Source organism: Coccomyxa subellipsoidea, assembly GCF_000258705.1.
Source record: "Coccomyxa subellipsoidea C-169, whole genome shotgun sequence".
Classification (NCBI taxonomy): Eukaryota; Viridiplantae; Chlorophyta; class Trebouxiophyceae; family Coccomyxaceae; genus Coccomyxa; species Coccomyxa subellipsoidea.
The window spans coordinates 1,914,028-1,931,953 of record NW_005178034.1 but is presented as its reverse complement, the minus strand read 5'-3'; the positions used below and the strand labels follow the sequence as shown (position 1 = coordinate 1,931,953).

At 52.2% G+C, this 17,926-nt stretch overlaps 4 protein-coding genes across 4 annotated transcripts; 3 read left to right on the top strand and 1 right to left on the bottom strand.

Moving 5' to 3' along the window:
• Positions 1-34: 34 nt before the first annotated feature.
• Positions 35-1,839, bottom strand: COCSUDRAFT_24120 (hypothetical protein). The gene is made up of 6 exons (XM_005647409.1): positions 1,643-1,839; positions 1,379-1,446; positions 1,206-1,269; positions 1,018-1,107; positions 782-865; positions 35-580 (listed from the first exon to the last, which is right to left on the bottom strand). The coding sequence occupies exons 1-6, from the start codon at positions 1,751-1,753 to the stop codon at positions 530-532; spliced, it is 468 nt and encodes a 155-aa protein (XP_005647466.1). The 5' UTR covers positions 1,754-1,839; the 3' UTR covers positions 35-529.
• Positions 1,840-3,072: 1,233 nt separating this feature from the next.
• COCSUDRAFT_64040 (hypothetical protein) lies at positions 3,073-5,123 on the top strand (the record flags this gene model as incomplete). Its single annotated transcript, XM_005647408.1, has 6 exons — positions 3,073-3,123; positions 3,239-3,308; positions 3,697-3,857; positions 4,012-4,165; positions 4,410-4,650; positions 4,874-5,123. The coding sequence occupies 6 exons, from the start codon at positions 3,073-3,075 to the stop codon at positions 5,121-5,123; spliced, it is 927 nt and encodes a 308-aa protein (XP_005647465.1).
• A 2,766-nt stretch (positions 5,124-7,889) lies between these two features.
• COCSUDRAFT_47742 (hypothetical protein) lies at positions 7,890-11,384 on the top strand (the record flags this gene model as incomplete). The annotated part of the gene is made up of 9 exons (XM_005647407.1): positions 7,890-8,043; positions 8,194-8,292; positions 8,475-8,593; positions 8,795-8,970; positions 9,165-9,273; positions 9,520-9,627; positions 9,988-10,167; positions 10,429-10,572; positions 10,864-11,384. The coding sequence occupies 9 exons, from the start codon at positions 7,890-7,892 to the stop codon at positions 11,086-11,088; spliced, it is 1,314 nt and encodes a 437-aa protein (XP_005647464.1). The 3' UTR covers positions 11,089-11,384.
• A 3,745-nt stretch (positions 11,385-15,129) lies between these two features.
• Positions 15,130-16,005, top strand: COCSUDRAFT_16329 (P-loop containing nucleoside triphosphate hydrolase protein; the record flags this gene model as incomplete). Its single annotated transcript, XM_005647406.1, has 2 exons — positions 15,130-15,369; positions 15,724-16,005. The coding sequence occupies 2 exons, from the start codon at positions 15,130-15,132 to the stop codon at positions 16,003-16,005; spliced, it is 522 nt and encodes a 173-aa protein (XP_005647463.1).
• Positions 16,006-17,926: the final 1,921 nt, after the last annotated feature.

The following is a 17,926-nucleotide window of genomic DNA, read 5'->3' as shown; positions in this document are numbered from 1 at the left end:
CTGGAAAGACAGGCCTGATGACTCATATGCAAGTATCAAATGTGTAATTACTAACATGCAAGAATCACTTGCAACTTGCAACGTTTGATCCCCTTTGGGAGCATTACAAAAGTGATGATCAGCCATGGCATAATCTCCTCTGCAGCAGAACTGCTAACACCCTTGTTGGCGCCTTTGCAAGGTTTTTTATAAACAACCGCAAGTTCAAAAACATGTCGTTTGATGAACTACCGCAAGTTCAAAATTATGTAAATTAAAGCCAGCGCCAACATTCCAAATCCTAGTCAGTTAGTACGAGGAAATTGGACAATCAGAATGAGACCTGAATGCATGAACAGCAGCTGCAGCATGAAACCTACGACTCTGAAGTTCACAGTCAGAATGCAGCTTGCAGCAAAAACACCAGTCAACACACCTCTCCTGCCAAGACATCCTTACAACCTCTCTGCAACCCATGGGCTCTTGAAATAGATCAGATCTTCTACATTGGCAGAACACCAGGGCTTTTGGCGGGTATATCTTGAGATCTTCAACGGGCCTGGCTTTGAGCTGCTGCCAGCCGCTTTGCCTCAGCTTGAGCCTGCAAGCACACGAGCACTTTATCACCCCTCGTGCCTTTGACACACATGTGCTCCTGGGAGGGTGAAGTATGAAGGACCGGCACCAGTGGTCAGAAAAGCAGGTGACGCAATTGGATGGCTGAGAAGCTCAAGCGCATGATTTGCAGAATAGTGGCAACTTGCAGGTCAGTGATCGTTTTGATGCCGGCAAGAGAACTCACCGCCTGCATGGCCTGGGCTGCGATGCCGGGGCCGTACTGCTGGGCCAACTTAGCAGCGCTGGCCATCTGCTGGCTGTTCAACACCTGCCAAGTCACCAACACAGCTCTCGCCATCTGCTCACTGCCACAGAGAATGAAATATAGAGGCAGCATGCGAGGTGCATGCCACATGCAAGGGATCTAGACAAGCTTTCTTGGCATTCACTGGGGTTTGCAGCGGTGAGAAGGGGTCTCACCTGGTCTGTTGTCTTGAAAATGGGGTCGATGTGAGATGCGTACTGCTTCAGGAACGGCACGATGAATTTTTCAAAGACAAGCTGCGCCCCCTGCGCGACCGTACGAATGGCAATCAGTGTGTTCCGCTCTTTACCCGTGCCATGTGAAGTCATGCATTTTCAAGCCTTTGGCTTTGTACAGGGCGCACCTTGGTCTGAGGCAGCACCAGCCAGAGGATTAGCAAGCACTTGATCTCATAGTAGAATGGAATCCTGCCACACACAAGCTCAATTAAGTCGGGGGCGCACTATAAGTACATGTATGCGTCCACAAGATTGAGGCAGCACAATCTTGAAGTGGTGTCTGGAAAGCTCTTCTCACCACATCAGCTGTTCAATTACCGCCTCAGCAGTCTCCATCGCAGAAAAGACCACCCAGTACGTGAGCCACTGCAGCAGGGCATTTTGATGTGGTTATTTGCCTTCTGCAGTATTACTCACAAATTACCCAAGATACATATTGTCTTTTCAACCTTTAGAAGACGATTGTTATGGACACAATGAAGCCGCACTACTTGCCGTACAAGTATGTTTGGCATCGAGATCACAGATCAGCATTAAAGCAGCTGTGGTAACCAGGGCGTACGTGGGTGTCATCTGACGTCCCAGGAGTCATCAAGGCTTTGTAGCTCGCATAAGTAGGGTACAAGAACCCCAGAAAGTGGGAGAGCCAGTAGAAAAGGCCAAAGCTGAACATCGTGCAAGAAGTGTCGGGGCAGCACTGAACAAAAGGACGGCTATGCTCGTCAGAATAAATCTATTCTACCTTGAAGGAACAACAAGGGAACCGCTAGTTCTATCTAGGGACTGGTTGAAGCCCCCGAGGCGCGCCCAGATTCAACGCGAGAAATTGGGGGACCTGCATGCATGTGACGTCAGCATCATGCCACATCCTGAATCCTCCTGAGACGTCTTTCCATTCTCATACGCCTCACAAGAGACTCGGGCTTATCTCAGTTGTCATCATGATCCGAACTCTGATCATCGTATGGAAGTCCTTTGTGTAGACACATTGCCACATCTAGCCCGTCCTGGCCTCGGAAAGCTGGGCTGTCGGCGTATCTATAAGAAGCATGGTGGCGTTGTAATATCTGTAAAAGTCTCTATTTATTATCCAGTCCTCCATGTCGATAAAATACTGCACAAAGTGTTCAGCATTGGATTGAGCATTGGTCTGTCTGGCACTTTCTTCTTTGGGAATGTAGAAGCCTCGCATTGCGCTGAACAGGTAAGCACTTTGATGTTGTGTGTTTCAAATTTCAGATCCCCTTTAGATCCAAGACAAAGCGCATCTACGGTGATATTTGACCGCAGGGAGTTCCCTTTTCAGGCCACCCCCTCTCTTACGATGCAGTCGCGTCCAGGAGGCACAGCAAGAAACAACCCAGCAATCTACCTTCTTCAGAAGAGACAGCTGCCTTGCTTCAGATCGAAAAGCAGGACCTGTTTACTCAGGATGCATGGGAAGGCATGCTCAAGTAGGTCCCTCTTTAACTCAGCATGCGCATCTCAATTTCTCCTCGCTGAATTCAAACGGCTTGCCCTTCATCTTTGATTCATTAGATATGCTGATTGCTTTGATGGTGCTTGGTTCCTGCAGGATTTCGGACTATGTGAAGTATGTGGAAGGGCTCGATGCTGTTGAGGACAGCGAGCACAATTGTGTAGAACACCGCCTGCTTCTGGAGAAAGCATGGCAGATTGTAGCAAACGAGTTTTATGATAGCAAGGGGCGCTTCTCCCAGGCAGCCTGGGCCAGTCAACTGCTGCACACCTTGCAGGCATGCTCCACAGCTCAGTCATGGCACCTTGTGTCACCTGGAAAGGAGCCGTTGTGCAGGGCTTGCGAATGGCTTATAGAATTTCAGTGATAGCCGAACCAGAACCGTGCTTTATTGCTGCATCACCAGCTGTGCACCAGCAGATTACTTGCGCCCTCACCATCTGAATTGCTGCTCACAGGATGCCGGCGGCTGCCTGCACAGCAGGCCACAGACATACAAAGCGCTGAGATCTATGGTTGCCTCACTTGGCGATCGGTACACGGAGTTTCTGGTGCCGTCCAAGGTGTGGCAGCTTCTGCAGTTTTGTCTTCAGGTTGTAACCTCTTAGGATTCGCAACCCTATCCTGGCAATATTTGTCAGGATCAACCATTGCTGGAGGAGTGTTCTGTGCTTGTAGTTCAGGCAGGCATTGCGGCGGCCGCAGCCTGCAGAGCGGGACTACTTGGAAGTCCAATACACGGGAATTGGTGTGCAGCTTGAAGACCAGTCCAGGTGCACTACTGCTCTTTCATTCTGCACCTCACTACAAGTTGCTTAGGACTTAGAAGGATTCAACTGACAGCCAGGAAATCTATTTATATAACAGCAAGCAAGTTTGGCAACAACAGCAGTGCTAACCACACGTGTTACAGGGGCGTTGCTTGGATTGTGGAGGGGTGTCTTGCCGAGTCTCCAGCTGAGGAGGCTGGCATCTTACCTGGGGACCGAATCCTTGAGATAGGTGTGTCATCCCCTGCAATACCAATATTCTTGTGGATCCTGCACAAGAGTTGCATCTTTACTTCCCTTCTTGCACTTCTAGACAGTTGTGTCCTTGCAGTGGGACTCATCTCGCTGCCAAGTGTGCTTCTGCAGATGGCTATCCCACAGACAACCTCTCGCGCAATGAGATGGTGGCTTTGATGAGAGGCCCATCCACGTCCGCCCTTATTCTGACCATCAGCAGGCAAGGGCTCTCCCACAGCCGAGCGGTTTACTTGGAGCGAAGACCGCTTCCCCAGCCGCCAATCAAGGAGGTCTGATTCATTCGCTTGCTGGTCATGAAGATAGTATGAGTGTGAATATGCAGTGACTATGAGTATGAACATGGTATGAGTGTGAGCAGAGCAGAACGCAGGCAACGCCTGTACAGCATGGTGAGTAAGTATCATGACAGAACTTTGGTTGCAGGCGCACATTCTGTTGGACTCGAGCAAGCGGCCGGCGCAGTACCTGCGCATGCACTACGTCTCCAGCAGTGCCACGCGCCAGATGGCGTCCCTGCTGCGGCAGGGCCAGAGAGATGATGTGGCAGGGTTCATCCTGGACCTGCGAAACAATCCGGGTGAGTATGTTGCGCTCTCCACAGTGATACTGATACAGGGAAATGCTGGATCTTACATGCCACGTTCTGCAAGGGGATTTGGTGTATCTGCATTAATCGCCTGATGTGATTGCATTGCCTTGGTGCGAGTGCTTGCATGCATGCGATGCATGCTCAGGCCTTCATTGCATGTGAAGCCTATTCTGAGGTATTGCAATGAAATCTAAGCCTGTTTCTCTGACAGAGGTGTATGATTTTGGTTTAGGCGGAGTTTTTGAGGAGGCAGTAGCGGAGGCAGCGTATTTCCTGGAGCCAGGGCAGCCGATAGCGCAGACAGTGCGCAACCAGGAAGTGATTGACAATGTGTGGGTGGCGGGGGACCTGTCTTTAGAGGTGTTCCCCAAGCAGCCTTCCCGCCTCACCACAAAGCCTGTCGTGATTTTGGTGAACAGCGGCACTGCCAGCGCAGCAGAAGTCCTGACCGGGGCCCTGCACGACAATCACAGGTGCTGCATCACACCCTTCATTTGTCTGCTCTGCTCTGCTGGCGCCCTCAAACTCTGTGACTGGCGCCTTTGATGGCATTGGCAAGGCGCAGTCTTGATTGTCTTTGAGGAACAATCATGGAAATCCCAAGTGCACATACAACTGCAACGCAATGCCCCCATTTGCGGTCATCGTTTGACAGGTGACGGCTGCAATTTTGACCGTCGCTTCCTTGATCTGCAGGGCAACCGTGGTGGGTCAGAAGACATTTGGCAAGGGCGTTGTGCAATTTTACTTCCCGATAGATGACGCGGGCAGCGGTCTGAAAGTGACAGTCTCTAAATACCTGGGGCCCACGGGATACGACATCAGCAGGAATGGTGGCATTGTCCCTGACATCACCTGCAATGACTATCCCCATGGGGGTCTTTTGACTGCCAGCGATGACCGCTGCATAGCTGCAGCACTGCAATTAATTCAGGCAGCAAGTTGAGGCGTGTATTATCATGGTGTACAGCAAATCAGAGACTTTGGAGATCCTTTGAAAATATATGAGGGCGGTGAGCTCCTGATATTGAGTTGAGGGTGCAGATATTGCTGAATTTCTTTGAGTGAGAGAGTACGTGAGTGCAGAGAGTGCAGTGCAAAGAAACTGGGCATGTATCTTTGTGTCAAGAGGGCCTGGAATTGTTCTCTTCAAGTGCAACTTAACATATTATAGCAGGTGTGGTAAATCCGGTGTCGCATACAAGCAGGGAGTGAGAATACACCACTGATCATGTACAACATGATACCATCCACATGGTACTGACGTCCATGTACACATGCAACACATTAAGAAGTAGGCCCAGCTTACTTGTTATAATCATGGCCCGACTGATCGTCTGAATTTAGATGATGGCTCAAATCACAGTTCTATAGACTTGCAATCAGATGTCACATAGATAGCATCCTGGTCTTGGTACACATCATATATAATGGCCCACAGTTGGCGACAAGTTTCTGGCATTGAATGGAGATGTAACAGATGGAACCGTTCTTCCTTTTCTCTGTCTGGCCCCTCTGGATCAGCCCTCCCCCAGCCACTATATGAAAGCAGACACCACACGCTCTGGCAGCAGCAGGTATGCCAGGAAGGGCGCGGCCACTCCTGCCACTGAGACGACTTTACCAGCATGGAAAGGGTGGCCTGGGATTCTGTGATAGCCATGACCAAACGAAGCAGCGGCATTAATCGCAGTGAAAAAGATCATCCACGCCATGATCTGGGGCTTGCTTGGCACCCACTTGAGCTTCGGCCTCCCTGCAAGAATTCAAGTGAATTTATTGATATATCTCAGGCAAACTAACCAAGCAGGCATGAAGTTGGATGACTGATCTCCTGCATGCACCGAAGATTGCGGTCCATAGTATGCACGTTCTGATGGGTGCAAGCACAAGAGCGTTGCCGGTGTTGCAAAAGTTTGCCGCAAAGTCCTTTAAATTCGGATTGCGACAAGCAGCCTCAGAACACCACAGCCTCTGGCTGGATTTCCTCAGCAAAATTGCGCTTACCTAGCTCTTGCCCCACGCACAAGACAAAGGCTGCAATTACTGTCTGACCCGGTGAAGGAGGCAAAATGCAGTTCATTCCACAGGGCCTTGCAGTGGCGACAATTTACAAGCATCTAAAAAGCAAATGCGGTGTTTTATCAGAGACCGTCACCTTCTTGCATGGCAGGGGTTGGCTCGTCCATACCCCTTTCCATCGCATCCAAGTGCTCTGCCGTTGCACCGCACCTCACATAACCTGCAAGCACAATTGTATGTATTCTCAACACTGCGCATCTCCTCACGTGTCAATTTGTGAGCTTCAGTGTGGCTGTGTGTCATCATCATCAATGAGATGTGGACCTGTAGGAATGGTAAGCATGCAACACACGGTAGCGTGTGCAATTACGGCTAGAACAGCACTGCACGAGAAAGGCACGTGCTGGCATTGTCATGCTTGGTGAAGGACTCACGAGCTTGCAGCAGACCCGTCAAGCGATCACAAGTGTCCTCGCAGGCTTTGCCGGCGGCCTCATCATCATCACATGACAGCAACAGGTAGCCCTCTGCTTCCAACTTCTGGTTTTCACTCAGGCCCTTGAGATTGCACATGCGTCCCCGCCAATCCGCCCTCCTGCAGCAGGTGGTCATAAATACTGTTCGAAACTGTCTCAGCGTCTGGGGAGGAACAGGCACGAGGATGCTGAGACTGTTCTGTACACTAGACAGTACTGCCAAGAAGCACAGGAGATCACATGCTTGCCTTCTTTTGACGCTGCCCTTAGCTGCCACCGGTTGCAAATTTTGATGAAAACGGTGAGACACTCTTTTCAAATGGTCTCACAATTTGTGCCGGCCTTGGGGCTCAAGCCTCTTGGCTGATGGAAGCCATTGAACCAGGATCGGTGAACCAATGTGGCAGCGGATTGCAGGGCTTTCTGCTCGCTATATTCGTGTCTAAAATGTGTGTTCATAGCAATCTGCAAAGAGGTGGACTTCTGAAAGGTTCCAATTGGATTTTCACCTCCGTGTCGATCGGCAGTGACGTCAGATCCCAACCCTAGGGGCTCTAGACCCCTGGCCAAGTTCAGGAAGGTCAGGTCACGTCCTCGTCACGTTTGACCTCACCATGTTGAAGAACTCGAAGGTCAAGTAGTGCATTGAAGGAAATTCTATTTTGACTGCTGCGAGACCATTCATTCTTATGCTGAGGGTAAGCTAGGCAGCAAGGGAATCCTTGGACATCGGACCCACCCTCTGGGCCAAAATTCGCCGTATTTTTGTTGTAGAGACGTCTAAAATTTAATCCGACAATCGATAGACAGTTGGAAATTGCATCCACTTAGCAGCCCGGGGCATTTTGGGCTGCGAGATCAGATGGCTGGGGAAGCAGTACCAGCAGAATCGCCTGCTCAAGATCCAGAAGCATTGGAGAACGGCAGTGATGGCCCAGCAACTGTGAGCATCAAAGTTGGCCCAGGAGGGGTAAGGTCAGATGTTCGGATCCTTATATCTGAGGATGAAGAGGGGAGCTCATCAGTGTCCTCAGTATTCACTCTCTGCAACTCAGCCATTGGAGCAGGAGTGCTGTCTTTGCCATATGCGTTTAGAAAATCAGGTGCGTCTTGTGCCAACATCCCATCGCTTCTCCATGGAGGCCACATTGCTCTCTAGGTACAGGAGGACTTGACAGTGAGAAACAATGCTATTTGAACAATGCAATGTGCGAATGCCAGGTTGCGTGGGCTGTCTCATCCTGTGCCTTGTTCTGGGAGCCTGCGAAGCCTTCACCCTCTACGTGCTGTCCAAATTCGCTGAGCGCTATCAGTCGCACACCTACAGTGGCCTTGTACGCAAGGCGCTCGGCCGGAAGCTGTCTGCAAGTGCGGATCCTCTAAGAAGATGCTCATGTCTGCTCTCCATTCCTGACCTGCTGCATGCATGCTGCGTTCCGAATAGATTTGCTTGTTCGTCACCGTAAGACTGTGCATGCTGCTGGATGCTTCATGGTGAGATACCTGTTTGGGCTGCAGGTCTGTCTGCCATCCTCATACTTTACCTGTGGGGCTCATGCATCGCCTACCTGGTCATCATTGGAGACTCCTTCAGTCCCCTCATAGCTCTAGGCGTAGGTGCGAGTCCTCTGCATATACGTTTTGCATCCTGCAAAAAAGCTTCTTCGCAACCACCTTCCAGTTCAGGAAATCTTCTCACTCTTGAGCAAAGTATTGCCAAGGTAATCACGCACTTTCTCAATTGCCTGCGTCATCCACTCCTGATGCAGTTCTGAGCTTATGTGCGCATGCTGTGGCAGGCGATGGCAGCTTCTTGGCAGACAGGCGGTTTGTGATCACCACAATTGGGCTGCTCCTCATCCTGCCCATGTGCTTCCCCAGGGACCTTGGGGCTCTGGCCTGGGTCAGCATGGCTGCGGTGAGGGCTGGCATCCCTAAGATCTCACCTCCTGCTGCCGCCCATTTCTAAATGTTGGCAATTATCATGTTCCTGTACTCCTTATATCATGCGCCTGGTCCTGAACCCTTGTGTGCCATCTTCAACTTCCCAGAGGCAATTCAGTGTGGGGAAAGTCCACATTTGATGCATGAAGGGATGACTGTGGTTGTCCGCCTGCAGGTGATTGGGTTCATGTACACAGCCATAGTGATTGTGATCAGGGGGACCGAGATTGTGATGGAGAGGGAGGACCTGAGCGACGTGAAGCTGTTTCGATGGACCTTTGATGCGCTTTTTGCCGTCCCCATCGTCGTCTTTGGCTTCAATTGCCACGCCAACGTTGTCACTATCTTCACGTGAGCAAGCCAATCTCTATCACCCACGTGCATCAATTGTCGTCTGCAAGATGTACCAAGCATCTATCTGGGGTTGCTTTATGTTTCCCTCCTTGAGGAATCATTTGCATTGCATGTCACAAAAGTGGATATGTACCGAGCATTGGAAGTCCTGGCAGGCGCAGTCTACTTATCTTGCATGTTGATCTGCGCAGGGAGCTGGACAAGAAGCCTGCGCTGCTGATAGGGGCGCTGCCCGCAGATCCTGCAGAGTACGCGGCCTTGCCGGGCAGCTTTGCCCCGCGGCCGCGCAGCCAGAAGATGGTGAGATAGTTTCCAGTCGAAGAATGAAAATGCCCACAATGCATGTTTTCATGGAGGTTGTTTGTTTCTTGGATCCATGCATAGGCTATCGCATCAGTATGTGGTTTGATAGACGAGTTGATTTAATTCCATTTATTGTGCTTTTCTTCCCCTATTAGTAAGTCCCGTGCGCATGAGTAGGGGCTGGCGCCATTGTTGAGGTGAGTACTCAGAGCTGATACTGAGATGCTGGTGGTGCCTGAACAGGTGGGCATGCTGGGGGTCATTATATCTGCCATCACAGTCATAATGCTGGGATACCTGATGGTGGGCTTCTCCGGCTACCTGGCGTTCCCCACCACCGTCGAGGGCAATGTTCTCAAGAACTTCCCCACCAACGACCTCCTCCTGCAGGCAAGCTCTCTCCCTCTCCCTTGCACATTTTTTTGACAAAATCTCTTTCCCCTATTGAATGCAAAGGTTCAGCATGCTTGCGCTGCTGTGTTACTGCTCTTCTCATTCCCTTCCTGACCTTGAAGTGAGTGCAAAAACACGTCAATTGGCCTGGACGTGATTTCTCTTGCCTTTTCATTCACTTCAGAACAGTATCGCCATAAAAGCACCTTGACAGGTGCAGCTTTGGGCTTGTCGCGCATGACTTTGTGCCACTTGAAGTGGCCCACAACTCACTAGTGGGAAGTGCAAATGTGAAAATTGCTGAGCGATGCGTTGCAGATTGCGCGTGGTGTGATTGGGGCTGTGGTGACTGGGCACTACCCGCTGAACCACCACCCGGCGCGGCTGGCCATGGAGCACCTGGAGCAGTTCTGCTTTGGCTGGAAGGACATCTCCCTCTGGTTCTCCTGCTTCCAGAGCATCATCTTCATCATCACCACCATCGCCGTGGCCAATGTGGTGAGCCTTGGAGTATCCTCACGTGTGTTGCCTTAGGATTTTCATCGTAAACTTGACATGATCTGGTATTCAAGCATTGCCTTATCACATGACAAGGACTGCACATTGCGTTGCTGTAGAGGGGCATGTCTGGCTCTTCACATCAAGCAAGGGCTTCCTTATCCTAACCACACTGCTCTGCACAAGCTGCAGACGGACTCTCCTTCCTCAATCTGGTGATATGTCATAAATGAGAGCTGATGAGGGTGTTTTGTGTTCCAGGTGACGGATCTGGGCGCAGTGCTGCACATGGTAGGTGGGACGGCGGCCTCCTACATGATCTTCTTCCTGCCAGGCCTCTTGCTCATCAACGCAGCCATCGTCAAGAGGACGGCCTCGCTCGCCAACCTGGCTGAAGAAGGACAGGTGGGCTATCTCCCCTTGTGCTTTTCCAGAACTGTACACCATACGCTGCCGCAAGGTACACAGGGCTCTGCTTTCAATACAACAGAGGCAGTATGCCCACTGCAATCCCGATACCGGTGTCTGCCAAAGCCTGTGCGGAGCTAGCTGTCTTTTCAGTATGTTATCACCTGAAGACAGAGTTGTCAGCATGCCTCACAGCATGGCTGCATGTGATTGCAACAGTAGCAAGCCTCCTGCTGAAGGATATTGAGTATTGTGCGCAGTGTCTTAGGCTGGCTTTATGTTCTGCAGGAGACGGAGAGCAGCGCAGTGGAGGAGGCTGACAGCAGCGCCGGTGCAGCGCTGGAGTCACAGGAGGAGCTGGCCATGAGCTTCCTGGCCAGCCGCCATGAGCAGGGCATCAAGCGCGTGGGCCTGATCTACTCTCCTCGCAAGAGCTGGTGGGCAGGCATGATCTTCGTGGTGCTCAGCATCGTCATCTTCATTATCACCATCGTCACCGCGTTTGTGCACTGAGCCTGCGAAGGCCACATGGCTCTCGCTGGTCCAGCAATTATAGCTGAGAGAGCCTGGAAGCAGTGTGTGACATGACCTGCAATGCGGACGGCACGTGTCATTTTGGCATTTGATGCGCCAGTATTGATTTAGCCCGCCTGTTTTGCCCATTCCTTTTGCATGGACTGATGAAATGGCTCTGCTGCTGCCAATGCTGAAAATGCTGCAGGCAGCCGAAGAATAGCCGTTCATTTTTGGGACAATGTACATGTGTGCCAATGGCAGTGGAGCTCTGTATACATGTAGCTATGCAGAACATGTTCTCAGAGGTGGTGTGGTCCTGGTTAACAGTGCACAAGCTGTTGCAGGCCGCACAACATGGGGGACACGAATAAAGACATGTCATAACCTATTGATGCTCAGGCTCATCTGGGTGGCAGTGCCATCTGCATTGCACAGATTGTGTTTGTGTAGGTAGAGAGCTCCAGAGTGGCTGCAGATACCTTGTTATGTCAGTGAAACAGCTGTCTGGAGATTGTCATGACAGTGGAGTGATCACAGGTTGCTTCTTTGAATGAATTTGCAAAGGCTGTAGCTACAAGATACGAGCATAGAAGCGCAACCCTGGTCTGTGCCTCTGCTATTTGTCCTTGTATTTCGTAGAAGTGAAAAAGAGGAGCGTTGACTGAAAAGGACTGCTATGTGTGTTGAATTCAACCAAAGTATGCAGTGCTTCCAACGGTATATACCGTGCACGTACCACGTGGTACATACGGCCGTGGATCCACCAGTTACAACCGCTCCACGAATTGCATGCGATGTTCAGTGCCTCAGCAGCATGTTCATTACCACTTACAAGCCCTGTGCGCACAGTTTAGTAGTGATGATTTAAGAGGCATATGCCCCCAGTACTGCATGCATTCGCCGAATGGTATTCGCAGAGTACGCATGCATGCCTGCCAGGCCTCTAGCGCTAACGCTGCATGGGAAGCGGAAAGCCTCCCAACAAATGCATGTCATTAGCACTCTGCAGCACCAAAAAGTGGGCATGCTACCAAGGGAAGTATAATATTCCACATTGTTGCTACTTCTCCAGATATTGCCAAAATAGGTGGAGCAGCATTTAAAAGATTTACTGGACAGCGCATTTGTAAGCGACATGACCGTGACCATGGGCCCATCTTCACAGCAATGCTAAACAAACTACATCCAATCTTACTTTCTTTGATTAAAGGGGTTTCAAGAATACGCCCTCACAACTTGATTACCTTCTGAGACGAATGGGATGTTAAATATTGGATGTTTCCCCTTCAAATGCAAGCCCTTGCAAAACCACGTAGCGTGTAGACTGCATCTCGCTTAGATTTACATTTGATTATTCTTGTACCTGTGCCTGTGACATGGCCAGTGCCAACAAGGATGAAGGGTCAGCCCAAGCTTTGTCAGACACAGCACTTGAGCTCCCAGACCCCATGGAACACGAGCACCGACTATCTGAACTCTTTCCCAGGTATAGCTATATTTAATCACGGTAAACTGTGGCGCGCATGTGTTATAAAACGAAGAAAAGTCATGCGCTTGCTTAACACTTCAAACATCTGCCACAGGAACCTGGGGTCACTATTTTCCTCGACACCGGAGCTGCTCCGCAAGAGAACGACGCAAGCTTCGGACGGAGCCCGACTGGCCGTCGCAGGCGCCCAAAATGGGCCTGAACTGGACCTCGAGAGAATGAAGGCAAGGCACCTTCTTCAAATACAGGCACTGGGCCACAGACTCAGTGCAAATTAAGACTGCTGGTAAAGCAGTCCCAACAATTGCTGTTATGCTGGCAGAATTGATTGGGTGAAATGACAGGTGGTCGTGCGCATCCGCCCCACTCGCAGCAAAGATGTACCTCGCTGGAGCAAGGAGAACTGCATCCACGCCCTGTCGACTTGCAGCCTGGCCATGGCACCCCCTGAGGAGTCCCAAGGGTGCGCGCAAAGCTCACCCTGCACATCCTCCGCGTGTTGTTGGACATTGAACATTTCCCAAGCTCTTGTGCTTACCCCCAAGAGGGCTACAACAAACATATGACAGGCGTTGGGTGTCACAAAGAGCTTGGAGCAACACAAGCGACTGTGTGTGTCTGGGGGATCCGCAGGTACAAAAATGGGGACAGGGGACAGACATACAACTTCTCGCGGGTGTTTGGGGACGACACGGGGCAGGAGCAGTTTTTTCAGGCGAGCGCGCAGCCGATGGTGCGGCAGCTGATGCGCACGCAGACCAGCAGCGTCATGATCGCCTATGGCACCTCCGCCGCCGGCAAGACATACACCATCGAGGTGCGGCGGGAATTCCCAGTCTTGGCTCCCTATGAGACTTGTCACCCATTATCTGACATTGAGGTGTCGTGTCCATCCTATGCTTTCAGCCAGCAGTGTGCTATGCCTCTATGAGACCTGAAAACGGTCAAGTAATAATGTACCAGCAACACGCACTAGCTCACCATATGGTTACAGCTAGGAGTCCAGTGTGTCGGGAAGTTTCACTCTCAGCCAAGCTGTGCGTTACGCATGGTGGAGTGGAAATGCTACTAAAGGTGGTGCTGTGCTTGTTCCAGGGAACCAAGACGCACCCGGGCGTGCTGCCGTGCTCCTTGAGCATGGTATTTGAGGTGCGCTCACGCGCCTGCTTCCGTTTACTTTCAGTGGTTTGCATGGCCTTGCTTATTACCCTCAAAAGCTGCCCTCTTGACAGTATCGTCTGGACTGCAGGAGGTGCAGGCCTGCGTGGAGCCCCTCACAGTGCGCGTGTCACACTACGAGGTGGGCACACCTCTTACAGAATGCACCAGCGCTAATGCACCATCCACTGCACCTGAGAGTCCTTCACTTTCTCCCCACAGAAGGCACCCGGTCATCACAAGCTTGACCACCCGGGTGGGTACCATTGCTGGGGGTTGTGAATGTCTATTTGCTCGTGCCAGGTGTACAATGAGAACATCTTTGACCTGCTGGACGAGCCGCCGCCGGGCGCGCTGGGGCCGCGGCCTGCGCTGAAGCTCAAGGAGGACTCCAAGGGGCGCGTCTTTGTGGCCGGCCTCTCAGAGGTGCGCATTGGGCGTCTTCTCCGCACAAAGCATGCTGGCGCAACAATAACCATGCATGTGCATGCAGCGTGCCCTGCAACTGTCTTGATCGCGCAAAACTAACTAAAAACCACCCACAGCTGTGCAGTACTCTCTCATCCCACCAGGGCCATCGAGCAACAGAGAAGTCTCGACCCCAAATGAGTGGCTTGTTGACCAGTGCAAAATGCAGATGCCACAAGGCGACATTAACACCACCAGAACAGGGGTAATTTTAGGCAGCCCTGCAATGCATGCTCTATAGAGGGCACCACCTTGAGGCCATCTAAGGGAATCTGACAAGAGAAACACAGAACAGTGCAGACCCCAAGTGTGCGTACCCCTGAAGAAAGTGGCTCGTGTCTTGCATCCTTGTCTTGATGGCATGCTACAGATACAGTGCTCATTTGGATACCGGGGTCCACGGGTATCAAAAAGGGGTATGGTGCGCGCAGGTGACGGTGGGCAGCGTGGAGGAGGCGATGGAGATTCTGAAGCGCTCGTCGCGCGCGCGGCAGAAGGCGGCCACCGCGCTCAACTACGGGTCCTCCCGCTCCCATTCCATCTTCTCCCTCGCCGTCTTCGGGGCCCCCGACGCCGACGACGCCGCCTCCGATGCAGGTGTGTGATCCACTTGGTCATGCCATGTAGCCTTATGAACAGGGTTATTCTTACAATCTGCGCTGGCTTGGTCGTGCTATTGATGTGCATTCCGCCGAACAGCACTTTCCTTGCTTCTCAAAATAGCTTTCAATTGCATATTCGCAAGTCATGAAGCAGCTGATATCTTGTGCATGCTGATTGGCATCTTTATTTCGACCCCGAAGGGAGAACCTTGCCAACCCCCAAGCCTCACGCAAGTGCACGGCTGTGATCCTTTGAATCTCATCGGCGTCCCGGCCAGCTTTGTATTATGTTTCGGAAGATTGTGCGAAAAAAAGGGTCGTATGATATGTTCAGGCGGCGGCGGGTGCTTGTCGAAGGCGGGGCTGTGGGGCCGGCTGTCGTTTGTGGATCTGGCTGGCAGCGAGCGGGCGGCGCGCACCGGCAACGTGGGCGCGCGGCTGAAGGAGAGCGTGGCAATTAATAGTAGTCTAATGACGCTGGGCCGCTGCTTGGAAGCCTTGCGCTGGAACCAGCAGCACCGCCACGCCGAGCCGCGCCTTGTGCCCTATCGAGAGTCCAAGGTCCGGCGCTGCTTGCTAAGATATTCCCCAGAAAATTTAGGTCGAACCCAGAATTGCACTGGTGCCGCTATCTAAGAAAAATGAATACAATCTATCACACAGGGGTGGGCGACGCAAGTTCTGCGAAGAGTCCAAGTGGTAGAAACCTTCTGTCCTCCCTCATAGCAAAGTTTGCGAGTAGCATGGAGCCTAATCGCCCTCACCTTGCCCTGTCCAAGCATGTGCTCTTGCATCGGACAGGCACCTGGCGGACTGTATTCTCTGTAGCGATCGCATGCACGGGGAACCCGAGGATAATGAGAATTTGCTGATCTTAGTTTCTGCTTTATGATTGGGACTGGGCTGTGGCTGCAGGTGACACATCTTTTCCGGGACGTGCTTCACGGCTGGGGCCAGATCCTGCTGTGTGTCAACGTGTCTCCGGCCGCGCGCGACTACGACGAGACGGCGCGCGTTCTGCGCTACGCCGCGCTCGCCACCCAGATCGGCACCGCCGCCCGCGCCGACCCGCCGCTGCGCGTGCTCAAGTGCGCGCACCTCTCTGCATGCCCTCAATACATGTCAGCCAACAACACTGCTGCAGTATTATGTCAATGTGTCAAAATTGCAGTGCACATCGTTCCAAATTCATACTAAATGCTCCATCTGCACGGAACACTTCTTAAACCTATCTCTGCATAGAAATGATTTCTGGGTGTATTTAAACATGCATGACACCGCAGTTGATGGCAGTCTTGCTTTTGGGAATTCTTGGATTTGTGGGATGCCACGTCAATGTCTTTATAACCTGATGTATAAATGCTTGTGCAGGGCCAAGTCCCCCAACATCACCAAGAAGCGCAAAGCAGCGGCCGATCCGGCGGAGGCGGCCAAGGGCGACGCCGTGAAACGAACGGCCGCCTCCGCCGCTGCGGGTGATAATGTCACGCATGACGACGGCGGCGATGATGTCAGCGATGATGATGACGATGTGTCATCCGATGTGCTGCCGCTGGCGTCGGCGGCTGCGGCGCGGCCGCGGCGGTCGTCGCACTGGGCCGGGGACGCCAGCAAGATGGAGGAAATGGAGGACTGCGTGCTCGAGCTCCAGGCAGAGGTCGCGCACCTCACAGAGCAGGTGCCGCACTGCATTCCTGCAGGTCACTAAGGAAATTTGCATCCTCATCACCCCTGATTGTTCAATATGTGTATGAGGCCCTTTTATGCAGAACACGTTGCAAGGTTACTGGGGCCGGTGTCGCACATAGGGGATATCTGCCTGCAGAATGTTTTACTTACAGCTACACATTGCACATTCCAAGGGACGCTAGTTGTCAAGCAGAGTCAAGGTTATCCTGCTGTGTGGGTATGATGTTGGCATGCAACAAGGATGATAATTCTGGCTTTTTTAACACCACCGATGTTTGCCCAGCTGGCGGCGGCGGAGCACCGCTGCGTGCTGGTGGAGACGGAGGTTCGCGAGGAGGTGTCCAACGAAATGGCCGACCTCCTGCGCTCCATGGAAGCCTCCTACAAGGTGCGCGCCCCTGCCCTTGTCTCAACCTATTGGCGGCGCCCATCAGTGATTACAATACATGCAATGCTGTACTGCTTTTCTGGTCAGCTATATGAGCTTAGCTGAGTACACCTGGGTGCTCTTTTGTGGCGTGACGTGTGGTATATCTGCATGCTTTTATATGCTGAGGGCATATTAACTCTCCTCTATTGCTCGACTCGAGCACAAATGAAGTGTCCATTGCAGTAATGCTAGGTGTGGGAGAACAATCATGAATGCAAGTGCTGTGAATGACAGAAATATCTCCATTGCTACACAATCGGGGACAATGATTATTTTAGCATGCCAGTGGCTGCACTGCAGGAGCGACTGGCGGCTGAGACGCTGATGTTAGAGAAGCGGTTTGCGAGAGAGGCCGGGCAGCCTGTCAAGAGGGACACCCGACGTGCAGCACAGCCCGCAGCCCCAGCACAGGAGGAGCAGCTTGCCAAGCTGCAAGCACAATTGAGGGAGGCGCAGGCGGCCGCTGAAAAGTACTCTGCTGAGTGCACAGCCCTCAAAGCCGCCACGACTGCGAGCGAGGCTGTGATTGCCGAACAGAAGGAAGCCATCGACAGCCTGCAAACGCAGCTGCAGGATGCGCAGCAGCAAGCAGAAGACACTGCCCAGCACCTACGCGCAGAGTTGGCCGCAGAGCTGAGCGCGCAGCTGGCCGCAGCCAAAGCGACGGCAGAAGCCCGGGAGGAAGAGGCCGGGAAGCTGAGGGAAGCTGCTGAGGAGGCCGCAAGGAAGCTGGCAGAGGTGTCAGAGGCTGAGGACAAGCTGCGGGCGGAAGCACAGGGCCTGAGGGCAGAGCTGAGCCAGGTTAGGCATGCTATGGATCAAGCTGCTGCAAGCCATGCGGAAACAGAGGATAAGCTGCGCCAGCAGCTGCGCGCAGAGCTGCAGGAGAAGATCATCCAGCTAAATGTGAGTGGCAGCCTCCTGCTAAAATTTTATTGAAAGATAGCTGCACAGTGGGCTATCAACTTGACATGCTGTCTTGCACTGAATGCTGGGGGA